A 12,192-nucleotide genomic window follows, 5' to 3' on the forward strand; every position below is an offset into this window, starting at 1 on the left:
TAGCTTGTACCGTGATTACCTGTCTCTGTGCTTTGATTGGCTTCGGGGGGGTTTAGAAAAACTCACCTGAAGAGAGGCCTGCCAAAAGGGGAGTTTTCACAGGTTGCCAGTTCGGGGGGAATGACTCCGCACTGTGCACCAGAGTGCTCAGCAAAGACAAATTTGTCTACTGGGAGTTCATCTCCTGCACTGGCAACCCTCACCGCACTGAGGGAAAGAAAGGACATGGCGTTTACCACACGTCCTCGCACTGGGGAGGAAGGAGAGAGAGGAGGAAGGGGAGGAGAGCTAGAGGGAGAGAGGAGAGCTAGAGGGAGAGAGTAGAGAAAAGGAATGGATGGACAAGAGGTGGAGAGGTCGCTCGCTGGTGGGGAGGCGGATGAGTCTTTAAATGTCCCGATGTTGCTTTGAGGAAGGAGGCGAATGCCAAAGTTGCCTCTGGATGGAAATAATCTTCTTGAAGGCTCAACCCCGGAGATATTCAGACTAATCTTGGGTCAAAGTTCCACGTCACCACTCTGGTGATTCTCCACAATGTCCACGAACTTCCTTCACAAAGTCCACGAGACAAAATGTCACCGTAAATGTAGCTTCTTCACGCCGGCCACCAGTTCCATGAGGAGTGACTTTGAAATATCCAGGCCGTCAGACCAACTCTCTTTTGAGCTCCTCTTTCAGTGTGTGATCAGTCATTAACAGTGGGTGAATAAAATAAAATAGAATAGAATAAAATAGAATAAAAACAAAAACAAAAGGGAACAAAATCATAACATGTGAAATGGTGGACTGGGTTGAAATTGGCTTTAACCATCTGAGATTATAATTTCAGTTTGCCAATGTGACTCCTCTGAGGTTACAGCCAACTTCTAATGCCAGAGAAAGAGGTCTCTGGATTGAGGAAGTGGATCTGGGCTTACCCTGTGTGGGTCTGGCCGGCGCTCTGTGAGGTAGGTGTGTTGTCAGCTTCATCTGGGGATGTGGCTGGGTTTGAGTCCAGGCCGAGGTGTGCGGCAGGGGCGTCGCTGACGGCCTCTGCCGGGGCGTCTGCGGACACTTGGTCCTGTGCTGGAACTGGTTCTGGAGTGGAGGAGTCAGGGACTTCCTGGTCATGGTCCCGTGTGTCTGCGGTCTGCAGGTCCACATCAGCCGGGGGGTCTGGGTGGAGTTCTGGCTCAGAGGCAACAGGTACAGTATCAGACTCTGGGACAGTCTTGGTCTCCTCCACCTCAGCGTCCCGAGGATTCACAGTCTGGTGAGAGAAAAGACAAAAAGATAAACAAAACAAGTTCATCAAGTTTATTTTAATAAAGAAAACGGGTTTGAATAAAGAAAGGCGATACGATAATATAATGTTTTATCATGACAATCCTGTGTGATCATATTAAGTTAACAATGTCGGGTAGACATTACACTGGCAGAGGCAGAAAGAAACGTGGCTGTATGTTATACGCAAGGCTTCCCTAAAGTACCACAACAGTACCAGCGCTACTACAACAGACAACTGTCCTCTACAAGTGTGCAGTCATGAAGAAATATTTAAAAATATTAAAGCAAATGCATATTACTTCAAATACACTGATCTCTCATCTCATGCTTCTTTTTGTTTCTCCCATTTTAAAGATTTGCACCGTCGTGGTTCTGATGCATATTGTCAGGCTAACTTTATCTACAGCAGTTGCGAGAGCGTTTAATAAGCGGTACACGTGTGACATTACCTGTTCTTGGTGTACATTGTGTGTCGCAAGCTCGTCTAGTGCTGCTCCCTCTGTCTCCAGTCCCATATCATATGATGTGTGTGTCGTCCATTCTTCCAACACCTAAAGAGGAAATAAATAATAAATAAACAGCAGTTATATTATATATTAAAGCCTAAAAATGAAGCAGGATGACAATTTAAATCTTTACAAGACATTATTGACGGCTTATGTTGAAGCATTTTCTTGCAGAAAGGTGAAATGCAGAAGGTCTTTGCATCTCAGGTTTTGTTGATGAACAAAGCTTGTGTTATACAGCCAGTGACAGACTGCTGAACACCTGTTTGGTTCTGGAGCATTAACAATGATTCCCCTTCTTCTGGGCTCACACACCAAAACACACTCGCCTCCCCAAATTATCATTCATTCATTCTAACATTTACACACACACACACACACACACACACACACACACACACACACACACACACACACACACACACACACACACACAGAGATAAGAGCTGAGGGTATCACATATTTAACCACCCAGAGCCAGTCCACTTCAGGCAAATAAAGTAAGAAATAAAATATGTATAAATACTAAAACCACTGTATATCAGACGTAATAATAAGCAATAATATTTAAAAACATGAAATTATAAAACCCTACATGACATGCTGTGTATTGGGACACACTCGATCTTTTTCTAACGTACGACATAGTCCGACAGTATTGATATTGAAACGCACAATACAGTGATAAAGAAAAGGACAGAAAAAGCAGAGATTTGGTAACTCTGTATACTCTGAACTTTAACCCCACAGGGCGTTATCCTATATCACTCATTACACAGAGAACCCGATGGCCGTGACAACGTGTAAGTATTTTGTTTTTCACCTAGAAAGGGGCTCTAATCTTTACGTACTGTACGTTGTGTGTTCCCTCTTTACGAGCGTCCCTGACACCGCTTCAATCCTACGAGATTATCAGTCGTAAAGGTAAAGAAATATGGTGGATCGACAACAAAGACTTATGCAATACCCCCCCCCCCCCCCCCATCCAGGACCATTCTCGCCTCATTCTCCTCTTCCTCCTCTCTCCACGCCTACTTCTCACCAGGTCAAGTAAGCGCTTGACCCAACTCCCACCACCTCCACCCTTTGGTGTGAGTCTAATAATACTGCTCACCGTCCCACAGCCCCAACGAGATGAACCAGCGATGTTAACCACACTGAACACCCAACCATTAGAGGTGTGAATCCCCCGTCAACTACTCCAACGCACAACGACTCTCAGTGCATCTTAATGTGTCGCATCCTCAATACAACTGCAAATGTCATCAATTAATACAAGCAGTCAGATAAATCTGAGCTCCCTTCGTATTGAGAAAGTGCCGTCAAAGATCAGACCACAACAGTCTTTATTAAAGCTGTTTATCAAATGTTTAATTTGACCGACTGATTTTAAAACATGCACAAAGGCACAAACCTGGTGTTGCGTGGAGTCCTGCTCCTGCTTCTGGCCCTCGGGGTTTCCGTCCCCCGCCGACTGACCAGGGCCAGACGAGCTCTGCTCTGAACAACACACATATCGACCGGGGTACCTGGAACACAGAAAGGGGGAGAAAATGTCACCGTTAAAAACCCTGCATCAACTTGCTGCCACTTCTGCGTCACAGTACGGGTTTAAAACAAAGATTAGAAGCTAAACGGCACGATATTGTTGCAGGCTGTGGTCTGCCTTTGAGTTTAAAGAATGCTGAGGTTTTACTACATCACATCCTTCACAGTAAGAGCACTTGCTTCCCTCGGGGGGTAGGGAGGCTGAATGTGCATGAGGAAAAACACGAAGGAAGGGAGAGATATACCCAAAGGACAAACGGTACAATCTGGTGAACAAGGAGAGAGGCAGCGAGTGAAACAGAGTAAACAACATTCCACTGTTATTGCTGTATTCTTGCAAGCTGCTCAAGGCCAACTGCATTCTTTGAATCATCTCTACCTCCTCCTCCTCCTCCTCCTCCTCGATCTCACTTCCTTGTTCCTTCCCACCCGTCAGGCTCAACAGGAACCAGGAAGTCTTTCAGGTGTTGCTTGTTCCTCTCTGGCACAGACACCCTGTCTAACATCTGAGCTGGTCTGGACCACAGGAGCCTCTCAAACTCGCTCTGCTGACCGTCTTACGTGTTTGTAGTCTGAACTCAAGTTCAATACTTTGTACCTCAAACACATGGAAAAATGATCTGCAACATAGAGCGATATGGCCAAAACCTCCTATGTCGATAGAGGTATTATTGTTATATCTCGATAATGATATAGCATGTTCTCTGGTAACTCAATACATGAATAGTCTATACGAAATAACCACATGGTTTTCTCATTGTTGTTATCAATTTAGACGACATCATTGTGCATCACAATATCTATAAATCATATCTATTTATCGCCCGGTAGATCGACACTCTCTCTACTCCGGGACAATTCAAGGCGGTGATCTCAAACCACTTCACTCTTTTCACTGAGTATCGTCCTCTGATTTATTGAACTCTGTGTATTTAAAAGAGAAACCGAGGCTTAAATAAAAAGGTTTGAATGAATTCATTCATTTCTCAGCGTGCGTTTCAAGTTTCATTTCTGCCTCCGTATCTTTGCAAAGCTAGCGCCTCCATGCATGATGTTATATGCACTTTAATACTCAGCGTATGACGATAGAGAATAAAACAACAGATTATGAATGTAAAGGATAAGAAGCCATAAGAAACAGCAGAGGAGAGACAGCTGGTTGTCAGTTGGTTATCGTATCAGAAGAGGCCCAAAGACGCAGAGCTCAGATACAAAGACACCATGTGATTCTGAAACTGGAGCGGTCAGATATCAATGTCAGGAGCAGGCGGCACACATGGACAGTCATGTTAGCGCCCCGTCAGCCTGGCTGTCAAGAGGAGGGAGGCGAGCAGTGAAAAGCATATTCACAATCACTCAGAGGCAACATGTGTGCACGTCAGAGCGCCGTCACTCACAGAGCGCTCCATCTGTACTCTGCTCACTAACATCTGAGCCGAGACAAAACATGACAAAGCTGTGCTGCAATACATCAGATCTATGAGCAAATCTCAACTCGGTGAGATAAAGTGTTAATGCAAACATTGAAGCTACTGATACACAAGTTGTTTTTAGAGTTTTGACTCATTACTGAAAATACAACACGTCCTCTGGCGATCTCCTCTCATCTCCGTGATGGATTCATCTCTCACAGAATGTTGAACACAGGTTCAAAATGTCACTTCTGCTAAAAAGGGACAGCTGACTCAGACACCAGAACATGACATTCACTGTTGTTCTGGACCCCCGTTCATGAACTGTGTACCTCTCGGTGTACGCTTTCCCAAAAAAGGGCTAGAAGGCTAGTGAGGGAAACCTACGAGCTGATTGGTGGACAGACGCTATGGAGTAAACATGAGCCACATGCTTATATAGGTTCTCGGCTAAACTTAGATCCATAACTTTGAACTATGTTGTGCTGCGTTTCAAATGTCCACCCTCAACCACTGAACACCCAAGGATGTACAGCGAGGAACCGTCCCACATGTCGTACTGAAGGCGACACAAACATCACGCAACAGACTGCTGTAAAAAAATCAAATGCAATATCTAATGTCAGTAATGGAGCAGTGTGTCCCCGTCCCTAAACAAAATATATATATATATGATTCATATCATGTCAGGAAACAAACCCAGAGATCATAACAGCCTCTGACGTTTACACTTACACGTAGTAACTCCGACGAAATCTGGAGAGCAGAAACTAAATCGAGTTAAAAAGATCAGCTTTCCTTCTGTTCCCTCTCACACAACACAGAATCTAACAGCACTTCATCCCCGTGTGCTCTGTACAACCTTTGAAAGTGATTCACAAATTATTCATAACTTCTTCTTTCTGCTCATGTATATACATCCAGAGACAAGCAGACCGTAGAGAGATGAAGAAGAGGTTGGGAATGAAGACATACTGTGAGTCGATCCACTCAAGAGTTATATGTCTGTTTAAAATATGGTTATAGGGCAGTGCAGTCAGAATCCTTGACCTGTACATCACCATCCAGACACAAAAAAAACCTTTATTGTATCCCAAATGAGCATCATTAGTGTGGATCTCTGCTGAATGTTTGATCCGTCTACTCAAAGCCTTCAGATTATCACGACTGCTATCTTTGCACAGGATGCCACAGAGCCTTTGAATTGCTTTACATATTTTCAAAAAGCCTCACCTGGTCTGAATACTTTGCTACGTGTTGATGAGCATATTTCTATGTATCAAGGCCTCTTTGTTGCTGCATCGTCACTGAAACAACCCTGGGCTGTTTCACAGTCTAGTTCCAGACAAGGACTTTGCTCATCATTTTTATTTAAAAGGCCTTTAATCACCCAGATAACAACATGTACTTGTGCAAATACCAATGATAGACAAAGCGATCACGCAGGTCCAACAAGTCACAGAGTAAACAGTCCTGTGTAAACTTCCGTGATGATGACAGATGCGAATAACACAGACTGCCTCATTCGCGACTCACTGAACTAATGTTTGACTGGAAGCCGCCAAGTCAGCGTGTTATCTAAATGATAAAGATTCAAATACAAAGGAATGAAAACATGCGGAGCAATTCAAGGCCGCAAATGCCCCGTGTTTACTGAGCGAAGTGTAAGAACCGAGCCCACACTGTGAAAAGAGAGGGAACGACAGCGTCACTCAGCGTCATCGGCATGAATGAAGAGGACGACCCGAGAGTCGACATTCCTTCAACAGAGGAAAAGAAAAGGGTGACGAAGGGGCTGCTTTAGGGGGGCGGGACCTACTTTTGAATTCAAACAGCTACGCAACAGTGGGGGGACAAAATGCACAAAGATCACCAGGAAAAATAGATGTTCCAGTGAGGCTTATACTGTACTTTACATACCAGTGGTGGGTCAATGCCAAGCTATAAAGAGCCTGAGGACTGATGAGTCAGCATCCTGCTAACACACTCCTCCTCCTCACTTCCTGTCCCACTTCAGAAGCACCCGAGGGGTTTTTAGGAAGTCTTTCAGGTTTTTACTACAATCATTTTGTAATATTCATTTAGTTTTACGGTCCCATCTTTGAGGACATAAAGGATGTACTCTTTAGTAAAATGACTTCCGTTTACATTGATTTCTTTTGGCTGAATGACTGAAAAGCTTGAGTTGTGCTTCAGGAAAGGAGTCTTTTTTGTTTTAGATTGTATTTTGCCAGGCCTGGGAGAGAAGGCAGAGTATTTAGTTTGAGAACGAGCGGTGAAGTAACCGGTAGTTTAATGAAACTTTATGAAATGTGTGTCCACTGCGGCTGGATTTTTGGTGTCTAATAAACCCACGAGGGCTGGGCACGTTATGTGCATGACACGAAAATAAAGATATCAATCAATCACAATAAGTAGAGATGTTCCGATATCGTTATTCCTTCCTTCCCGATTCCGATTCCTGAACTTGCGTAACCGAAAAACGCTTTGATTCCAGTGCGTTAAAAACTTAAACGGGTCATGATTCCCTCTCTAACATCTAAAAAGCTCCTTAAAACTATTTATTTTTTCAAGTTTCTCCCTAAAAAATACATTTTACAAGATGACATTTGAACACATCATAACATTAGTTGTTAACTTTTCACAATACTCATTTCTACTGAATAGAGCTTGAATGCATCATCATTTTGTTGTTTTTTACTTATTTAATATACGTTTACTTCGTGTTTTATTATATATTATACTTGTTTGTATCTTGTTTGTTGGCACTATCCTCTGCTGCAGTAATCCTGATTAAAGGATTATCCTAATGTAACTAGATGCAACCTCTTTTAGCTCCGTTGTTTAGCAGCTGCTTTACCGCCTGCTAACCGCCAACGCTAACAAGCCCGCCTCCTGCCGATTTCCACACAGGTTTGTTTTTCACAATGCAGAGTTAACATGGGAAAACAATAGGGTGCATGAGAGTGTTTAACCACAGGCATGTAGTGCTAGTTTGCACATGTGCAGACCGGATCGGGGAGCAGGTGACTCGTGTTGTTTTTGTTCCAGTGTAGCTTAAACGAGGTGATAAAAATCATACGATAACACGATATCAGATCAAGGCATGCCGATACCCGATCCAGCATTTTAGGCTTTATCGGACTACAACCGAATTTCGTTGTGCATCTCTGTGTTGCATAATGACAAATGATTCTTGAATCCTTAACGTGCCGAAGAAACAACAGCTTGTTTGCCACAGAAGAGCAAAAACAGATTTGTACTTATTTTTCCATCATACTGCCTTCTGAAGCACCACAGCGTTGTGGATAATTGAATGTTGCATTGTGGCGGCGTGATGAAAGTAGATTTGATGGTACTGGTCTGACTTTATATGCCACAGATGCACACAGACACGACTGTCTCCGCTGGTTCCGAAACAGCCAAATCCTCTGTTATTTCCTGTTGGCTTTAGGGCCATTCAGAACCGTCCTGTACCAACCGACTGGGTTGACACAGCGCAGACAGAACTGCAGAGACAACACGCTGGAGATAGATTCATCCGCCAGCAGCCGGTCAAACATTATCACCAGCTGCATTGCATGCAAACTGTGCTCGGGCCTCTTCTCAGGCAGCCTGGTGACAAAAGGTTTCCACAGGCGTCGAGCAAGACAACATGTGTGAACTTGTGTGTGTCGCTCCGGTTAGCTCAGAGTTCTGCTCTCCATCATCCTTTATTCTTTCTGTTGACTCTTTACTGTGTGAGAAGAGATCGAGAGAGAGCTTTGTCACTCTCGTAGCATGACACAGCAACACACAGAGTACACATATATATATATATATAGAACCTGGGACATGGCAGATTAGTTGCTGTCTTTCCTTCTCATGGCCTAAATCTCAGAACAGCTTCACACACACACGCCGACAACACGTGATGGACACTAAGTCCTTACCTAATGGTCTTAAATTAAAAAACTAGAACCTGGTCATCGTGTCAACTGCTGTGTGCAAAACATAGAGACGGATGAATAAAAGAAGAGGGAAAGAGACAAACTGTTTGATAAAATACTGAAGTCACATTATTATGGTGTTCTTGATTAAGAATTTAATAGGAATGTGAATAGTCTCTCTGTCTTTCCAACATCTTGTGATGTTTTCCCTCTGAGGTTCAGATTATTCCTGATAGACGATGTGCGAGTTAATAACGTCAGAGAGGCTGAAGGAGCAGAGCGAGATGATGGAGTGAGTTAGTTCAGGCTTTATTATAAACTGATCCGTCAACTCACTAAAGCCAAATCACATGCTTTGTGAGAGCAAACACACACACACACACACACACACACCCATAAGGCCAAATAAATCCAGCTGTTTTCTCACAGAACGTCACCTTTAAGAATAAATCCTTCAACCAACATACTGAGGGTGCAACGGATCATAAAACTCACGGTTCAGATCGGATCATGGATTTGAGTCACGGATCAGATCAGCACAAAAGAAAAGAAAAAAGGAGCAAATACAACTTTTAGAGTTTCCCCGATTACGCTTTTTTGCAGCAGATACCAATTGCCGATCATTGATGATCCATATTGGCAGATACAGATAGTTTTTGTTGTTTTATTTTTTTCGCCACCGTCCCAAAAATCATTTCGACATTTAAACCATCAAGGATTCTAAATGTTATCCTTTTGAACCTCCACAGAGCTGACAGGTGTGTGTGTGTGTGTGTGTGTGTGTGTGTGTGTGTGTGTGTGTGTGTGTGTGTGTGTGTGGGGGGGAGAATCCAGCATCCACGTGAGCAGAGGTGGATTGTGGGGCGATTGGAGGACGAGTGCCAGCAAAGGCTCGCTGGTAAAAGTAGGCCAGCGCATCTGCCAGGCAGACAAAAACATGTCGTCACTGTTTAGAGGGAAAATGGGGGCAGAGCCTCAAAGACCAGCCTTTAGGACCGAGCGTGTTCGTGTTTGTGTGCGATCTGAGTTCCCTCCACATGGAATGATGTAGAGCAGTTTTAAAGCCTGCTGATCCCCCATAATCCTCTCCTCTGGTGCATCACATGGCAGCCAGGACTCAGTGGCTGAACAGCTCTCCAACGCGCCCACAAACATTTCTGAAGCGGACCCTCCCACCTCACCTGTGGTCCATTTGATAACCAGATATAGTATAGATATAGTATTGCACTGTGTTTATTGTTATGCACCAATCACCCAGTCAGATTCCTTGTATGTGCAAACATACTCCGCAACATACCATCTCTGATCCTACCTCAACACCAGGAACTGAATAGCCTGAACACCATCAACACAAAGAGTAGCATACCATTAATCTAGACTGGACTCTACTGACCTAAATGTGGATTCAAAGTTAGAGACGTAGCCGTTTAAAGGAGTTGGGAAGAAAGCGACGTCACTCTGGTCCATAAAAGACCATTTTAACCATGAATATGATGCTGAACATAAGTGTTTTCCAGGATGCTTTGGAACCCTGGATGAAGAACATGGAGAGCAGTTTATCACAGGTTTCTCCCTCTTTTCCTCCCGTGTATATCCTATGTTGTGACTCTGTGCTTCCCCTATACTCTTCTTATCTGAACTCAAATCTTTAACGACCAGATCTTCTTTGAAACAGCGACGGCTCGGACCTCTGCCTGAAATGAATATGGTTCTAATCTAGAGTAAAAACTCAGAAATGAACAGTTGATACCAGATGTTCTGCTGGCCGCTGCATGTTCCTCAAAGCATCTTTACCAATCTCAGGCACAGCTTCACTCCCCCTAGCAGATCAATAGCACGGAGAAGCTCGGTTTGTAGAGACTTCACCGACAGTGGGGCCAAGGGAAAGGATGGGAATGGATGTGTTCTACATTGCTGCTGCAGACACATTAGCCCCATTAGTAGCATCGCTGCTACTAATGTTGTTGGAGTGGTGGTTGTGAGCCGACTTGCTGTATTGGAGGAGTAGAGAAATAAAGCCTGTCTGAAATAATTGCAGGCAAGCTTAAAATACCTCCCCACCACCTGCTTTTAAGGGAATAAATGAGTAAAATGTGGTGATATTAGCTTGGATTAATGAAGCTCTGTTTAAGCAATGGAACAGCATAGTGCCAACAAACAGATGTCACACTTTCAGTTCAGAAGAAAACTTGATCGGTCGCTTTCTTACTATTCCCGTTAAAATACCATCAGACTGAACACATGACCAGCAGTTCCTGGCAGAACGAAACCACTACATCCTGTTTGTTCTTAAAGCCAGATAATCACAGTTTGATCAACCACGTCAGGTCGTCTAATATAATGAAAGACCACATGCTCTTATGATTCACAACAGTTTAAGCCATTTGTGAAGCTTGTTTGCTCTGTGACGTACGAAAATCCTTCAACCTTTGACACAGGAGCCTCTTTAGGATGTAGTGTGTGAGAGAACAGACACACCTCTATTTGGACGCTCGACTGAGTAACACCAAGAAGGCCAAGTCACCTGGAGGAAGGACGACTGCTGCTGAAGGGCTACGTTCAGCTAACAGGCCTGCAACCGGCTGACATTAAGGACATTCTCATCCAGAACCAAAACTAATCATGGATACGTGCGCCGTCCACGAAATCATTGATGCAACAATTTAGATAATATCATTTAATACCATCATTTACTAAATGAACATCATGCTGTATTGAAGAAGACTTGAAACTAGAGATTGAGACCATAAACTCATGTTTACAATGTTTACTGAGGGAATAAATCAAGAGAGAAGTAGAGTCATTTTCTCATAGACTTCTATACAACCAGAGGAGTCGCCCCTGGTGGACACTAGAGAGAATGCAGGTTCAAGACACTTCCACCTGTGTTTAACATCTAAATGTGTCAATCTTAGCCTACATTTTACATGTATTTAAGTTACTGGTTATGAAATGAAGTAATTATATGATTTAATGTTTCCATTATATCTTTACCTATCTGTTAAATGCCTGCATATTCATCAGCAGTGACATTTTAAACACACAAGCTCGTCAAAAGAGCGACAGCTACAGTACGGTGACGCTGTGACGCTGTGGAGCATCGCAGCAGTCCCAGTCACACGGGATCAGAGAGGTTTGGGAATCTGACATCAGGAACATGGACCCGGGACAAAGGGACCGAAGGACGCAGTCATGTGATATAATGACATTTGATAGGGAAAGCCACTTTTCCAGTGGGGTGGGGGGGGGGGGGGGGTGCATGCCTGGTCAGTATGTACGCATCATCCGGCACAGCAGGAGAACAAAAACTCATTAAACATTCACCAAAGTACACAGTGTACCCAACCTGCTGCTGCTTAGTGAACAGTGGCCTCCTAACGAACACGGAAACACCACGTTAAATAAATAATCATACAACAGACAGGAATGCTGTGATATTTCAGATTTGAACAATACTTTCTACTCTTACACGAGCACCTACATATCCACCCAATCTGAAACAATGAGCCTACTGTATGTCCATTACAAATC

The 12,192-nt window shown here is 43.8% G+C and overlaps 1 protein-coding gene across 5 annotated transcripts in view; it reads right to left on the reverse strand.

Annotated features, from left to right (window-relative positions):
• suco (SUN domain containing ossification factor) overlaps window positions 1-12,192 on the reverse strand; it is a 39,621-nt gene that overhangs the window by 19,714 nt on the left and 7,715 nt on the right. For 4 of the 5 annotated variants that reach the window (XM_076087431.1, XM_076087430.1, XM_076087429.1 and 1 more), the window contains exons 2-5: window positions 3,187-3,301; window positions 1,716-1,817; window positions 918-1,249; window positions 67-207 (exon numbers count right to left, since the gene is read on the reverse strand). In XM_076087431.1, coding sequence (XP_075943546.1) covers window positions 67-207; window positions 918-1,249; window positions 1,716-1,817; window positions 3,187-3,301 — 690 coding nt within the window. The remainder of the gene's footprint in view (window positions 1-66; window positions 208-917; window positions 1,250-1,715; window positions 1,818-3,186; window positions 3,302-12,192) is intronic. The other variant, XM_076087432.1, reaches the window with a different exon arrangement.

This window comes from Anarhichas minor, unplaced genomic scaffold (assembly GCF_050575085.1).
Source record: "Anarhichas minor isolate MPS153535 unplaced genomic scaffold, ASM5057508v1 ptg000010l, whole genome shotgun sequence".
NCBI classification, from domain to species: Eukaryota; Metazoa; Chordata; class Actinopteri; order Perciformes; family Anarhichadidae; genus Anarhichas; species Anarhichas minor.